General features: G+C 51.6%; 1 protein-coding gene across 1 annotated transcript; it reads right to left on the bottom strand.

Annotated features, from left to right (window-relative positions):
- CTSD (cathepsin D) lies at positions 1–15,934 on the bottom strand. Its single transcript, XM_069016963.1, has 9 exons — positions 15,556–15,934; positions 14,962–15,118; positions 12,495–12,618; positions 10,761–10,879; positions 7,014–7,213; positions 5,751–5,873; positions 4,456–4,600; positions 3,404–3,502; positions 1–2,757 (listed from the first exon to the last, which is right to left on the bottom strand). The coding sequence occupies exons 1-9, from the start codon at positions 15,615–15,617 to the stop codon at positions 2,596–2,598; spliced, it is 1,191 nt and encodes a 396-aa protein (XP_068873064.1). The 5' UTR covers positions 15,618–15,934; the 3' UTR covers positions 1–2,595.

Below are 15,934 nucleotides of genomic sequence, written 5' to 3'. Positions count from 1 at the left end.
TTAAAGGGGAAAATACTGTATTTTCTTTTCAATTTTATATGAAGAGACAATTCTGACAGCAAAATAATTTTAAAGAACCAGTCACATGATTAGAGACGGGTTTAAAATTGCAAAAAAAAGAACAAGGGGAGGAGACCCATTCAGGGAAGATAGCAGTGAACTGGTCCTCCAGCTTATCCTAAAGTGTGTCGCTCAGGGCATCACTCTGGGCCATGCTCTTTCCCCAGGCAGCCGCCTCCTGCCTGCTGACAGACATCAGCCTACCTGGAGTTACTGTGCAGGGACCACGCATGCGGCGGGAGGCAGCGGATGCCCGGCACAGCCACGGCCCAAGGGCTCCGTCTGGGGCTGTGCTGCACATCCCTCTTAAATCTGATGCTATTCAAAACCCACTGCCAGGTCCGTGTCAAGCTTCCCCCTCACATCAGGTCTGTTTCAGCAGGTACCCAAGAGGCTGACTCTGTCACGCCCTGCTGAAGAAATCCTGCGGCTGGGAAGCGATGCAGCAGAACTTGCAGGAGCTCTGAGAACTTAACTGGTGTGAAACTGAAGATCTCTGGAGAGGTGCTGAATATTTGCTGATTTTGGAGTAGCTAATGAAGATTACTTTTTTTTTTTGGTAACATGCTACTGTTCTCTGGCCAGTCTACAACAGATGTCCTTTGGTGTCCAGATGCAGAGTTCTAGGTGAAGATTACGAGCAGGCAGAAGCAAGCTTCGGGAGCAGCATTTGTCACATCTGGGGCTGTAGGGGACGATGTATGTGTCTCATGTGTGCCTATGCCTGTCTCCCTGTCCCTGCCACACCCCTCCAAGGTGAAGCATGGTTACAATGCCAAATTTATTTCACGGGGCAAAACTGTCTTATTCACTTACTGCCCAAAGACCTTTCTCAGAAAATTTCTTGGCCCCATTGCTACTGCTGGCAGGATTATCAGTGAATTTTGGGTAGCCAAGATTTTGCCATCTGTTTAGCCTGGTCTGGGGTCATGGCTGCTGCTTATCTTATCCTTTCGCCACTCTCAGCTTTGCTCCTTATCTGCTGCCACTCCCGTAACTTCAGGACCTGATCCAGCACACTGGGAAAGTGAAGAGAGTCTTACTCCCAGCACAGGGGCTGGGATTCTTGGCAGGCTCTCTTTGGCTTTCCAGTACTGCTTAAAACTCATTTTATCATCCTCCCAGCTCCACCAGTGTTTGCCTACCAGTGCCAGCCCAGCAAGTGGCTCCACATGCACAGATCCCAGCTCTCTGGGAGGATCTGTGTGCACAGCTAAATCAGCTACAACCTCTCCGAAGCAGAACTGTGCCTCACTGTGTCTGCAACACAGCTGGACACGAACAGAGCTCACCAGCGTTAGTAAAGTGGAAAGCAGGTACAGAGGATGTTAAAGGCAGCTGGATTTTGGGACAGGGCAGCAGGGAAAGTGAATGCAAATCCAGCAGCTGCCATGCCATCCTCCTGCCCAGGAGGTTTGCTGGCTCTGCCAACTGTCTCTTGAGTTTTGGGCAGCTCAAAATGTTGTGAATCATGTTTCCAAAAGGTCTTATGAGGCTGACAAACACGGATTTTATCAGTATGATTTCAGCTTGTAGATCACTTAGTTGCTTTAGGAAACATTATTCTCAACTGACTGGCTGTGGATGAAGCTGGGAAGATTTGCTGTTTGGGGAACCTGGGAGAAGGTCACTAAACTCGAGAGAACTTGTGCCACATGACTTTGCTCAGCAGCAGGCTGGACCTTCATGGCCCTGAATTCAAGTAACCTCTATTATAACCTATCTTGACCCCTTAATATTCATACTGACTGAAAAGTCCCACTGGCTAGAGCCCCCCTACAAACCCTTGTCCCATTATGTCAGGCACGTGGATGTCATGCCTCCCACCTCTCTCACTAAACAAAACAAACCACCAGAGCCCTCAGGCTTTGAAACTCATCCCCTGGGCACACTACAGTGCTTCCCCATTGCTCCAGCCCAGGACATGCTCTCCTAGGACCAAACCATGACAAACTCCTTGAGAAATGACCTACTGGTCACTGCCTAACCTGCCAAGGAGGGGTCAAGAAGACAGATTCTTCCCTGCCATCCACTCCCCCACTTCATGAGTGAAAAAGCAGCAAGAACTAATGTGCAAGACAGCCTTCCCTTGTCCCTCTCCCCCAACACAGAAATCCAAACCCAAGAGCAGTAGCACAGCCTCTCTGCAGGAACAGAGGTGCCAGGGGCTGGCTTGAGCCAGCTGCCCCCCACCCCAGGAAGGACATCAGTGCTGGGAGATGTGAGAGGGCCTTGTTCAGCTCTGAAAATCATTCTGAAAAAGAACTACTGGAAGAACTAGCAGTAAAGCAAGGGACTACTCCAGCTGGAGTTGTCAGCTAGAGACCTCCCAGCACCACTCAACAGAGTGGAAAAAGTAGCTAGCAGGGCACTAATGACTATTTTCCATGTAATTTTAAATCTAGTTCCATTTCTTTTTCCTTTTTTTTTTCTCCTTTCCACTCACTGGGTTTCTAATACTGGTAACCTTTGTCTACGGCTCCCGTGTGTGTGTGTTTAAGTGCGTGTGTGGCAGAGGCAGTGGAGGTCAGGTGTTTAGACACTTGGGGCAAAGCCAACACGGTTGTTATCACGGTCAAAGACGCTGTAGTAGGGTCCAATAAAGACATCTCCCAGGATCCAGAGAGGGCCCCCGGGGGGTGGGATGTCCAGGCCTGAAAAGCCACTTAGGCATACTGTCTCTGTTCCTGAAACAACCTAGAAAGAAGAGTGAGAGCTTCAATCTAAGCAGGTCATTCCCCTCCCTCAACCTTGCAGGCTTGGCAAGAACACCTGCAAGGCTGCCTTTGCTTCAGCCTCTCCCAGACTGAGATCCACAGATTGCAAAAGTGACTCCCAACTCACTGCTTCTATGGCTCCAAACCCAGCTCCCCCTCCCTTAAGCACTAAAGCATCAAGCAAAGCTGCACATGACCATAAAGCTCCCAGCCCACGAAGCTCTGGATTAAAGCCATTGGTGAAGGTCTGCACAAGATGGTCCTTGCAAGTTGATTCTGATGGCTTAAATGACAGGCTGGTGGTCTCTGCTGGTCTCAAGGCACCACAATGCAGCAGAAAAGAGCTAAATGTTTGTAGAAAGTGATGCAACAGCTTGCCTCCCCTTCCTCAACCATTCTGCTATCCCTCACAAGCATTATGCAGAAGGTCTCATTCCTGTGAGACTGTGATGAGGTTACCTGGATCCACCTGCAGTGCCCACCACCCTGACACCCCAACCCGTCAGACTGCTTTCCAAGCACCAGCTCCAGCACTGCTTTGGCTGCTCTTGTGTTTTGGAGCAGTGGAAGCAAAAGCCAGGCCTTGGGGAAGAAGCATAAGGCTGGAAAAATCTGGCTGGACATACCTTGAGGACATACTGATCTCCTGTGAGCGAGAAGGCCTTCCCTCCTAGTGTCATTATGATGTTAGGCAGTGTTGGCACTTTTTCACAGGGGATCATGTACTGAAATTGCAACAGTAAAGGATTTAGATTGGACTTCCCACACTCTCAGTCTTCCTTGAGCACAATCACATCTTTGTTGTGGTTTTCCCCAAAACCAGCTCATCTCAGGGTGCAAGAGAAGCTTGAGCTGGGGTAGGCTGCTCCCTGCCTAGGGCTCCAAGCTGAGGGGCAAGAGGGCTTTATGGATAGGCATGGAGCCAAAAGATGTTGGATTCAGCTCCTGGCTCTGCTGAGTGCCAGGATGGCACAGCTGATGTGGCATGGCTGGCAGTTTTTACCAGAGGAGAGGCAGCTGTGGCTCAGTACACAGGGATTCACCGTGTAATGAACAGACAAAGCCAGCTGCATGAACAATGGCAAGTCTTGGGGATACTGGCAGGTCTAAGCCAACTGTTGCTGCAGCTGGGGGCCTCTGACACTGCAGAGCCCTACAAGTGCTCATGGCTCTGATTTGGGAGGGCTTTCAGAGCAGGGCATTTTTTTCTACAGGGTCTTTATAATCCATATTCTTCCACAATTTTAGGGAGGAGAGAGAGCCTTGTGAGATTAGCTTTGATGGTTGAAAACTTGGCAGGAAAGGGTTGCCATTTGCATGAAATAAACTTTTATTGAAGTGTTTCTGGACTCACATTAATGTGAATCCTTGGCCTCAGCTGCAACTCAGATCCCTTCTCTTCCACCTCCCAGAGATGGGTGGCAGAGGTGACTCAAAGCTTCCCAAAGTTCACGGGACCTGGGTTTTCTACCGAGCATGAGCAGAGTGGTGAATGCTACCCAGGGTCAGAAGATGAAGGGGTCCCTGCTGTGCCAGTGGCTTTTCCAGGAGCACAGGGTGGGAACAAAGATCAGAGGGAGCAGAAGACTAGATCTCAACAAGCATCTGGGTACAAAGTAGGGTATAAGCATTGATACTGTGATGGGCACAGACTCCCACATTTCCAGCCCAGCCTCACCTCGCCTTTTATGAGTGGTTTTGCACCAATGGCTTCCTGTATCTTCTTCACCTCTTTGGTGGGGCCAGTGATGAGTGAGGTTCCCGTGTCCACGATGGCCTCGCAGCCCCCCTGACACACGCTCGCCCCGTTGGCAACATCCACCCTGGGGAGAGATGCTCAGACATTAGACAACCCTTAGAGGCCTCCCAGTGAAGGCTGCGGGAAGCAGTACACAGGCAGGCAAGGGAGGGCTGTGACAGACACTCAGAAAGGACAGATGCTCAGAAACACTGATGCAGCACGAACTCAGTGCACAACCGCCCTGGCTCCCTCTCATCTGCTCATGACTGAGCAGGTGCCTTAAAGTGTAACTGCATTTCTGCAGAGACCCTGCATGCTGCCTGCGTACCCTGCCTGCTACCTGCACACAGAGCTAGCACTGCAGCCCTTGGGCACAGGAGAGAGGGAAGGGCAATGAATTATGGACTTGTACGGCCTGTGCTACTGCAGAAGAATGAAGGGTTAAAGGGGTGGTGAGACAGCCATGGGCAAGGGAAGGGCTCCTGTACAGAGAAAAGGCGAGCCAGGGGCTGCTTGGCTTCCTCACCTGCATCGCATTTCACAGCAGTGCAGACAGACAAAGCCTTCTAGCCAAGGGTCTGCCATACTTTGCCGATGCTGCAGGACTGGGGGAAAATGAGAACTAAAACGCCACACCAGGGAGGGATGCAATTCCCAGGAAAAGGACACACTCTGATCACAGGCCACTTTTAAGTTCCCATCACGTGGGAAAGCTCAGAATAGACCGCGGGGCTGGCGGCCGTCAGCTCAGCCTGCTCTCCTCCCCTCTGCCTCTAACAATGTGTGCTGATTGCTGTGCCGTGCCCTTCAGTCAAGGGCTGGCTTCCTGAGGCCTCATCCTGCTCCTCTGGAGCTGTGTGCAGGAGAGCCATGCAGCTCAGGCCTTGCTGAGAACTGAGCAAAGCTGGGGTTTAATCTGTGGGGCTCGCCCTGCCTGCAAGGAGGACACACTGGCACTTTCCCCCGCTTCGCAAGGATGCAGTAGGCGTTTTCAAGGGTCAAGCCATAAACAAGAGGAAAGGATTTTGCGGAACATCTCCCTATGGCTTCTGCCTTTCGTCTCCTTCCAGCAACAAACAAACCAGCCCTAGGGTGGGATTTTAATCTGCTATTTTTGGTGTGGATGGGTTGTAGAGATGATTCCTTTCTGAGGAGGGTCTCAGCCAAGCCTCAGGCATACACTGTCTGCACATGTGACTGCACGCATGTAGTCAGGTGGATGGGGAACTTACGCGTCCATGTGGATCTGCCAGTAGGCTTTGCGTGTGACATTATACCAGGTCAGTTTGCCCTTGTAGTACTTGGGGTCGGTCCCTCCCAGGAGCAGCTCACCACCAGGGACACCAGAGGGGTCTCTGAAAAACAATACCCAAACCTATGAACATCAAGGGCAGGGCAAGAACAACCTGCTTCAAGTGCGCCCAAAACACTTGCTGGGGTGCTTGGGGGTGAAGCATAGCATGAACAGTATTTGAAACAGACTTACGTTGTGCTATGTTATGTCACTACAAGGGCAGATACTGTGAGATAGGCTGGGATGGGGAAATGGCCCCAGCCAAAGCATCCTGCAGCTTTCCACCTGGTACTTTCTCAAAAAAACTGAAGAAACTTGTGGCAGAGAAGGGGGATGGCAAAGGGGAACTGAGCACCAACACAAGGACTTCCTAAATCAGCCTGTAAAAAGTGTCTGTGCAGGGCTGGACACAGCTGATGCAGGGTTAGGTTATCTGCACTCAACTCTGCCAACCAGCAGCCTTGGAGTGAATCCTCAAGGTTACCATCAGGTAAGAGCTCACTGCTGAGCAGATGGGAAGAAATATGGTGATGGGGGAGGGCTGGTGCTTGAATGGCCAGCAGCAGCCCTCTCTGCCCTCCCTACTCTTGGCATGCTACTTTTTGGGCTGAAGTAGTTCAGACTCGCTGCTGCAGTGCCAGAAAAGTGATGGGGTGTCCTGTGGGGAGCAGCAGTGGGTGGAAAGGTGCTGGCAGCTGCAGAGGAGGATTTCCCAGGGTGGTGAGAGAGCATTAGACTCCTCATTAGCGATGACTGAGGGGGGCACCCTTGCCTGGGAGGCAACATGGTAGTGACCACATGGCTTATGGATTTTGGCAGCAGACTGGGGCTGTTTACCTCTCTAAAGGGGACTGCACTAGCAGCAATCTCATGATCACAGCCCTATTTATTTTTATTCCTCTTTCCTCTAGAAACATCCTCTGTCTATTCATCAGTTAAGAAATCTGGTCACAGATCCACCCAGCTTTTTATCAGTAAAAGAGCTGCATTTCTACTTCCCTTCTCCTTACTTCAGAGCAACAAACATAAGAGATTTTGGCCTGGCTGCTCCTGCAAGGCAGAACTTGCTGAGACTTCCCCAACTGGGAAGTGCTGTCCAGAGTGTAAAACAGCAGATGACAAGAGGTGCTACTGGGAAACAGAGAAAAGCCCACTGGGCTTGCCCTCACAACCAGAGGTGTGCCACCAAACCCAACACTACCTGTTTAGGTAGAAAGAGAATACATTTTTGCTGACCAGCCCCTGTTTCATGACGTTATCGAAGAAAGGCTCAACTTGGTCCACAGAGATCTTTGGATATGCCAGGCCCAGGATGCCATCAAACTTGGCAGCGATGAATGTCATGCCTGGCTGCTTCGTGGCCTCCCCAAAGGTCTGATCCGGGATTTTCAAATCACCAAGCTGTGGGGAGATGGGGAGGGAAGGGAAAAGCAGATTGTAAAGAAAACTGACTCAGGGGACCTGGGTGGTAACAGAACCTCATCGAACACAGGCTGTAGCACATCCCTCAGTGTGCTGCCACACTCCTGCCTGCTTTCACTATTGCATTTGTAGGCAGCTGCAGAAACCAGATACCCTGGTGCCACTCTTGTCAGGGGAGTGTTTGAGACTGGCAACAGTGGAACCTCCTGAGTCCCTGCAAAGTCCAGCATACTTCTAAGGGCAGGAGAATCCTTCTAGCCTTTTGCAGTGTCCTGGCACTGGCCTTGCTGTTCTGCAGCCCCTCCTCTTTGCACAGAGGACCCATATCCATTTGTCCTTCCTACATCTCCTCCCCTATCACCTACTTCACCGTTTCCTCCTAGTCTGAAAAGCTCTTGCACTGTGCCTTTAATCCCCTTCCCCACTCTGGACATCTTCTAAGTCATCTGTGTATCCTACCTCCTTGGGTGCTGCACCCATCCTCAGTTGGGAGCACAAATCCCTCTCACCTCTGCCCACAAACCCCTGTGATCTCCCCTAGATAAGAAACATCCCCGGGATATTGCTGAATCTCTCGGAAGAGCCACCAGCCTGCAGAGACCTCCCGTGAAAGGGGAACAGACCCAGCCAAGAAAGCGAGGTTGAGCCTGAAGCACAAAAATAGCAAGCAGAGTACTGAGAATTCAAAGGTCACCTCCCTTGCCAGCCATGGGAAGGATTGGCATTCCCCACTAGAAAGCTGAAACGCCTTGGGAGGGCAGATCCCCAGACAGAAGATGATCAGAGAAAGGAGGATAGCTCTGCTGATGGGGAACAGGATGCACCTGCTGGTTTCTGGCTCTAGCAGTTCAGGAGGCTTGTGAGCTTCTGACTGACCACAGGCAATTTTAGCATCCATGCTAGGACAATTTCAGCCTCTCAGCCTGCAGCTAGCAGCCCTGTAGTGAGCCAGGCTGGACTGACAAGCTGGCCTCTCCTACCTGATGGCAGATAACGATCCCTGCAAATTACTAATATCCCCCTAGGGTTAGACAGTGCAAGGCTGGGACAGAAGTGCTGCCTTTAATGGTATTGGAGGATTGCACTAGGAAAGGGTGATCGAGCCTTGCGAAAGCTAAAAGCCACAGGGCAGGATGTGGGGGGAAGGAGTGCATGGCAATGCATCCGCTTGCCAGCGCCTGCCCCAGTTGTACACTCCAGGTTTACAAAAGCCACCCCTCGGCACCGCTGGTCCTCAGCAGCCCAGAAAGTTCAATGAAGCTGCTACTTAAAAAAAAGTAAAATGCAGTGGACTGATAACACTGAGTGTCAGGTTTGTTTGAATACTGCTCTGCTTGCACATCCCAAGGGGGAGGCAGATTTCTGCCCAGTCATGGATTTTCAGCAGACCCTGCCTGCACTTGGTCCTCGGCAGGGCTGAAACCCAAGACCATCTTTAGCACAGTGCTCCTGCCAGGTGACAGATCCTTTGTCTCTGTCCCTTGGCTGGCTCATGTCCAGACACTGAGCAACCAAAAATCATGACCAGTGGATGGCCGTGTGGTGGCCACACTCCAGCACTTTGCAGACGGGTGTCAGCACTCCGCAGCTTGCCTGGCTTCCTTGTTAGTGGCCTCAGCCAGGAGTTAAGCACTGGAAGGCAAAGGCAGGCCAAGAGGTGAGGGCCTCTGTAGCACAGCTTGCCACCAGGGCTTGGGGTGCAGAGGCACAAGGGAGAGGAAGTCATCTCCTTGCAGTGTATCTGCACTGCAGTCATGGGAGAGACTTTGTGCCCCACGGCCAGCTGTCCTTGAAGGACATCCGAAGGTTGGGCTGTGATAAAGGGATGAGATGCCTGAGCAGCAGAGGGCTGGCTGAACCTGCTCTTTGGAGAGCAAGCAGCACTGCGGAGCGCGGTGCTACAGGGCATCGCTCCTCCACAGAACGAGAGAGGATGTTTGACATGAGCTCATCACTCTCTTGAAAAAACATTCAGGGCTGAGGGACTCTGGACTACCTGCCAACAAGCATCTTTTGGTCAGATGTCAGTGCTACCAGAGGTTGTTGTGCCTGCTTCCACCCACCAGAATGGCTGGAACCAAGAGGGTCGCCCTGAAGGTTATTTCAGTGTCTTTCTTTCAAGACTACATCTGACTGGGAGCTTGCCATGACATATTGTGCATCAGAGGATGCATCCTGGTTTCCAGGAGGCATCCTCTGATGCACAACATGTCCTCTGAAGTTCCCTGACCCTCAGAGTCACCCCTGCTCCTGCCTACTACAACAGGGACACTGCTCAGCTCCATGCAAGAGGTTTCTCTTGCTTCTGTGCAGACAGAAACCAAATGCTACAAGCTGTGCCGTCTGCCAAAAGCCATCCCCACTTCCCAAACAAACCGAGGCACAAAATCCTTCCTCTGAGCTGCCGGGAAGTGAAGAGCTAATTAGCAAACAGGCACTGTGGTGACAATTACAAACCAAAAAAAGAGAAAAAACTGCAATTTTCTTTCTGACTCATTTCAGCCCTTGCATTAAGCCCACGCTTCCCAAAGACAATGAAGTTTTGCTGTTTGCCATCTTTGGATGCAGCATAGAGGCAATAGCTGATGCTTCCAGGCTAGCCTGAAATCTTCATGCTGTAAGGATGGGCTAAAGAGTGCATCTTGCAAGAGTCATACAATTTTAAGCTCTTCTTGGATATTTTTGATTCTGATGAAATTGGTAAGCCAATACTCTTCAGCTGAACCTAAACAGAAACCTCCAAATCCCCAGATTTATGTGCTTATTCAAAACTTTTGCTTTGTTTCTTCCCCCCTGCAAAGCAAACATATGCTCTTATCCCTGCCAGGAGAGCAAGTAATCTGAGAGCACATGCACCCCTGACGTTTGACAGCTGGCAAACTCTCCCAAGCATCTGTACCTGGGAAGAAGTCATGAAAGGCACTCGTCCTTCACAGGACAGAAAGCTCAGCCTCTGCTTGCTGAAAAGCAAACTGTGAAGCAACCACCACCCAGTTAACTCATGCTGCACCCTGAACACTGCTGGGGAACCTCCCCCCAGGGTGTTACCCAGCCTTTACAAGCATAAGCACCAGCTCTTGATGCGAGACCAGGATGGGTCTGTGTTTGGGCGGCTGCCCATGTGGGCATCCACTAGTGTGGATATTGGCCAAAAACAAGCTGGGCATCACCAGCAGTCTGTGAGTGGTGTTGGCATGTGCTTGGGCTGGTAAGTTTTTGGGATCACCAGGAAAAGGGTTGGAGGGATGGCCAGAGACCATGTTTGCAGGGGCACCATGTGAGCAGTCTCTACTCCCAGCCTGCTGACCTGCAGATGAGTACCTTCTCCCTTCTCAGCCTGCCATGGTTATTGTTACCTTAAGAGTCATCATTACATGTAATTTCAAAGGACTTGGAAACACAGCACTGAAGGATGTTCTGTCCAAGTAGGACACTCAAGAAAGGAGACCCATTGAAATCTAACAGCTCCGAGCACTCTACTGAAAGCAGTCTGGGGCAGCACAGGGCAGGGGCAGTCGTAACTCACCGTGACTGTGTCTTGGCTCAGGAACCCAGAAAGGCTCCCTGTCCCATAGCGGATGGCAAACTTGGTGCCGTTCTTCACATAGCTGCTGGATTTGGAGGAGTCGTACTTGTGGTGCAGCACTGCAGCCGGGAAGGGGGACACAAAGGGACACACAACGTGAGCGCTCCTTTATAGCTACGGTTCCCCAATACCTAACCCCACACCACCCAGCTTATCTGGATAAAGGGACACTCAATGATGTGAAGGTGGGCCTGAACCCAGCGCTTGCCAAGCCTAGACTGCTTAACAAAGCACTTCCAGTGTCTGGGGAATCAGGTAGGCAGATCCAATTCAGGCTGTTAAATCCGATTTGGCCACTGGGTATTAAAAGCCTAGAGGTTATACGGCTGGTGTGGTGTTCTAGTCAGCAGAGCAAAATGTATTCCTCCCCAGGCCATGGAGAAGCAGGGTGGCTTTAAATATAGGCTGCTCTGGGCATGAACGTTTTCACCTCATAGACTTATCTGTTTCTTTTACTAGGAGTATCTGGAAATTTTTCATACACCGTTTTTAGTACGGAAAGAATTCAAAGTATTCCTTTATTTGCAGAAGAGAATGGCTTTCCCCTAGTCTAAGCTGCTTTTCCCCTTGGATGGGTTGGAGCTGTAGGCTATCCCTGGTTTTATGGCCAGGCAGATTCCTCCTTCACAGACTCCTCCCAAGTCACGAGCTGGCCAGTGCAGTCCCATGGCTGGTTGCTGAGTGGTGCAGACAGCAGCTGAGGATGAACCAGCCGAGCCCTACACAAAGTGACAGCGCTACACAAGGAGTTTCCCAGCTAGGCTGTCTGGGTTCCAGTTTGGATTCCAGTCTGGCAGGAGGTTAAGCTCTTTGCATATTCATAAAACGAGCCCTTTGGTCCCAGCACGTCTCGAGGCACTGCCTTGAGAAACCAGCTCCCTGCTACAAAACAGGAACCCCCTAGGCATACCAGGTCTGGACCTCACCACCCTGTTGGTGTTCTAAATCTCATTTCACATATGCAAAAAGAAATCTGTCTACAAGAAGTCCAAACTTCCACTCTACTCCCAACAAGCACTGTGGAATGCCTTTCATGGTTGCATCTGTTGACTCCAAGGTTTCCCCACTTTGCTTAAGCAGCACAACCAGTGGCTTTTAAATAGCATTTTGCCACAGCCAGGTTTGACATCTTCAGCTGTGGAGGTTTATTGCATAGGAATGCCACAGAATTAAAAAAAATTGTAGTCCCTAAGACATTCTCATCTCATTATGCCTACCTGGCTCTCGTTAACTATAACTCCATAAACATGCACACACATGCTCTGTGCAGCAATAAACCAGAAACTAGGACAGTTTGTATCAGATCTGGCAAGAGGCTGACTTAAAAAAAGTCAGCCTTGCGCAATGGGGTAACAGCAGCATTGGTCTATAATTGGGGTCTATAATCTACTGGGGAAAAACATCACAACTGATGATGCTGCTCCCCTGCTGTAGGGCTGAAGCTGTTGGAAAAGATTTGGCCCTGTATGGGGGTGACTTGGAAAAGAAAAAACCCAGGAAAGGACTAATTAAAGATGGGCGCAGGAAGCTGGGATTGTATTTCTAGCTCTGACCCTAAAAAGCCCAAAAGCCCTTTCATGCTGCTGCCTCAGTTTCTTCTCTTGCAATGCAAGGCTCTGCATTTTGCAGGGAAGGAGAAGCTGTTGAGTGGTGTCTGACACCCATAACACTTACTGCAGGCGATGTCCAACATGGAACAGTGCACAGATGGCACCCAGAGGTTGGAGGAGCCAGTGTCAAAGACCACAGTGAAATTCTGGGGGGGTGTCCCAATGCCGATAACACCATAATACTGGGCCTGCAAAGGAGAAGAAGGAAGCCATGAGCAGAGGCAGCTGGCCAAAAGCAGGGATTAAAGATCAAAAAATCTCGTAAAGGTGAATAGAGGATCAGCTTCTTATCTAGGCATTGCCCTCCTCTTGTTCTTGGCACCGTTAGGTTCCCAGCCTTTGTCCTCTGGAAGGGAGGTTCCCCTTCAGTGTTCACAACTCATTACAGCGAGTGTGAAAAGGATAAATCGAGGACAAGTGGGATGGGTGTGTGCGGGGGAGGACATTTGGGGCAGGGAGACAGGGAAGAAGAGAAGGGGGAAGGTCTGCAGGCTAACATGCAGTTCTCTACAAGGATGAGAAGAAACGATGGAAGAAGGCCAAGCAAAACAACTGCGTTATTGAAAAGCTGAAACTGGCTGGGAAGCTGCTTTGCTCGTGGGTTCGTAGAGAAACTGTGAGTTGCAGTGAGCAGCAGCACTGCCCACTGCAGGTGGAGGTACAGCTGCTGGGGGTTTTGGTGCTTGCTGGTGAGCTCTGGCAGTGGGGAGGAATAAACAAATGCTCAGAGAGCTGGAAGACTGGGGAGTGGTGAGAGTAAAGAGCATCAGCAGCACCACCAGAGGTGGATTTAGGCCTGCAGGGTGAAAGACTGGGAGAAATCCCTATAGCACAGGTATCTGATGGATACGCCTCTGCTCTGAGACTATTTCTGCTGGGACTGAAGAAACCTGAATGGCTGAGTTGTTGGCAAAGTATCCCTCTCTCCACAGAGGAGAGGATGAATGGAGAATGCCAGGCAGGTGCTACATGGACTCATTTTTCCCCAGTCTTCCCTAACAGGCAGGGAGCTGGGTCCTGCCTGGTGAGCAGCTGGTTCAGGGTCCTGGATAGAAGGCTGCTAGCAAGGGACGTCAGCCAGTAGCCTTTCCAAACCCCCTCTGTTCTTAATTAAGCGGGGGGTTGGGGAGCAGGGAAGAAAACAGGATTATCAAAGCTGTTCACCTCCTGTGCGCTTAGTTTGCAAGGCTTGCTCGCTGAGTAATTAACAATCCATTGCAATTAGCCATAATGGGGAGGCAGCACTTGCTTCCAGTCGTTCTGTAATTATTGCTGGGGCTTGAAAATTAACCCCCAGTACAGGGGTTCCATTTGTCACATACACAGACCCATGAAGGGTCCCAAGGGCTGGTAGGAAGCATACGAGGCAGGCTAATAGGGCTTGTCCCAAGAATTCCTTTGGCAGCAAAAGCATTTTCAGCCAAGCTGGGAGGGACCCAGTGGTCCCTTATCTGCCACCACAGGTTGGGTTGGTGCCCCTGTGACAAGGGAAAACAGTGCTGCCCTGAGCAGCAGTCTGAGCTGTGGTTGCAAGAGACAACACCGTGACACAACCGCTTGCCCTGGCTTTCAACACTGCCAACTGAAACACCGGTGGCCCTTCCCAGGAGAGGACGGTGCTGGTTGGGTGACAAGAGCCCCTGGGGAAGGACAGCAGGGGGAATATATCCTGAATTAATGCCGAAATATCTGGGCCCAGCTTTGTTCTGCCAGCTAACGCTCACATCCGACACTGCCCAGTGAAGAACCCTGAGAACCCTGAAATAGTAAACTCCACACATGTCTGGCAGCAGGGCAAGGGCAAACTTCATGTCCTTTATCTGGCTTCTGTTTCTGCCAGCACACAGGTTCCTTTGCTCCCTAAGTTGCTGAGAAGGAAGTGGAGGTACAGGGTGGCTTTTTCCAAGGCAGCGCAGAAGACAAAGGATAGTGAGAGGAAGGGTCCTGCATTCCTAGTCCCATAGTAAGCTAGTACCCAATCTGAGCTTTCTTCCCCTATCCTGTGCTCACTCATTTATGACCCAACACCTCAAGGAGTGGAGCATGATTTTTATGCCCCTGTCTTGCGAAAAGTAGAGTCCAAATGGCCAGAAGATGCTAGGAGGAGTTGTAAATGAGGCCCCTATTATAGATTATAATAATATAGATTATTATAATATAGATGTAATAAGGCCCCTATTTATGATTGTTAATTAGTGACAAAGGGGAAAGGAAATAGGTCACAAACTGAAAAGCTCCTGCTTGGGTGGCAGCAGGTTGGTTGTTGTTGTTATAATTACTAGAATTAGTATTTTTAGTTTAGTAACGATGGGAAGCACCTTTTGGCACGCACTCACTAGGCCATGGGGGTGCATGAATCTGTCCTACAGGATCAACATCTCTCTCTCCTTTGCCTTCCTGGCTGGTGGCAGGCTGGCATGTCTCACCACCCCCTGGGATGGGTACCCCCACAAGTGACAGCCACTTGCCCAACACTGTGCTGGGGTCTGCTGCAGTGGGGGGGATGGTTTGAAGAGGGGATTGTTACTCACATCCATGTAGTTCTTCAAAATCTCCGGAGTGGGCTCACCCTCCTCGGCAAATCCCAGCTTGAACTTGATGGCCTGGGTGATGGAGTTCATATCTGGGATCTCACTGCCTGCCTCACTCAGGATCCGCCGCATGGAGGGGAACTTGGTCAGGGGGATCCTGTGTGGGGACGGCAAACACACACCTGTTAAAGGGGGTATGTAGGGGAGGGATCCCTAGGGAGGGGGGGCAGCAGGGCTCCACTCAAAACAGGGGACGCGCCAGTACGAGGTGGGTGAGGTTTGGGCTCCTGCCAGCACCCTACGCTAGATCCCCCTCGCTGTGCTGCGTTCAGTGTTTTTCCCAAAGCCAGAGGATAAGGGGGAAAGGCCGGGGGGCTGCTAGAGGTCACCAGATGTAAGGGAAGCTGGGGCGGGGCCCCTTAATGGGCAGGATGGGGGGGCGGTAGGGGAGCTTTGATGGAGGGGGAGCCGCCCCGTATGGAGGGCTGTGAGAGGAGCTCGGAGGCCACCGCTGCAGCAGCACCGGGGGTGCATGTCCCACGTCTCCCCCAACCGGGGGGGCTCAGCAGCCCCTGAGGAACCCCCTCGTCTCACCTGATGAGGGCGGCGCAGGACCCGGCCAGGGCGAGCAGCAGGAGGAGGCCGCGGGGCCCCATGGCGGCGATGGCACTGGTGGCGGCGGTAGCGAGGGGTCAGAGGCTGGAGGTCCCGAAGCCGAGAGGCCGCGACGCAGCTCCCGCTTTCCGTCCCTGTTTTTGTAGGCAGAGCGGCCCCTCTCCACGGATTTCTGGAGTCAGCTGACGGTCTAAAATTGCAACCGGCGGCGTCACGTGAGGGCGGGCCGGGGCGGGGAGCGGGCGCCGGGCCGGGGGCGCCGCCTCACGGCCCCCCCGGGCTGACCCCCGGCACCTCGGGCCGTGACTCAGCCCTCGGGAAAGGGGAATAAACACTGTGAAATCAGTCACGAGATGCC

Source organism: Aphelocoma coerulescens, chromosome 5, assembly GCF_041296385.1.
Source record: "Aphelocoma coerulescens isolate FSJ_1873_10779 chromosome 5, UR_Acoe_1.0, whole genome shotgun sequence".
Classification (NCBI taxonomy): domain Eukaryota; kingdom Metazoa; phylum Chordata; class Aves; order Passeriformes; family Corvidae; genus Aphelocoma; species Aphelocoma coerulescens.
This window is presented reverse-complemented; position numbering and strand designations above follow the sequence as displayed.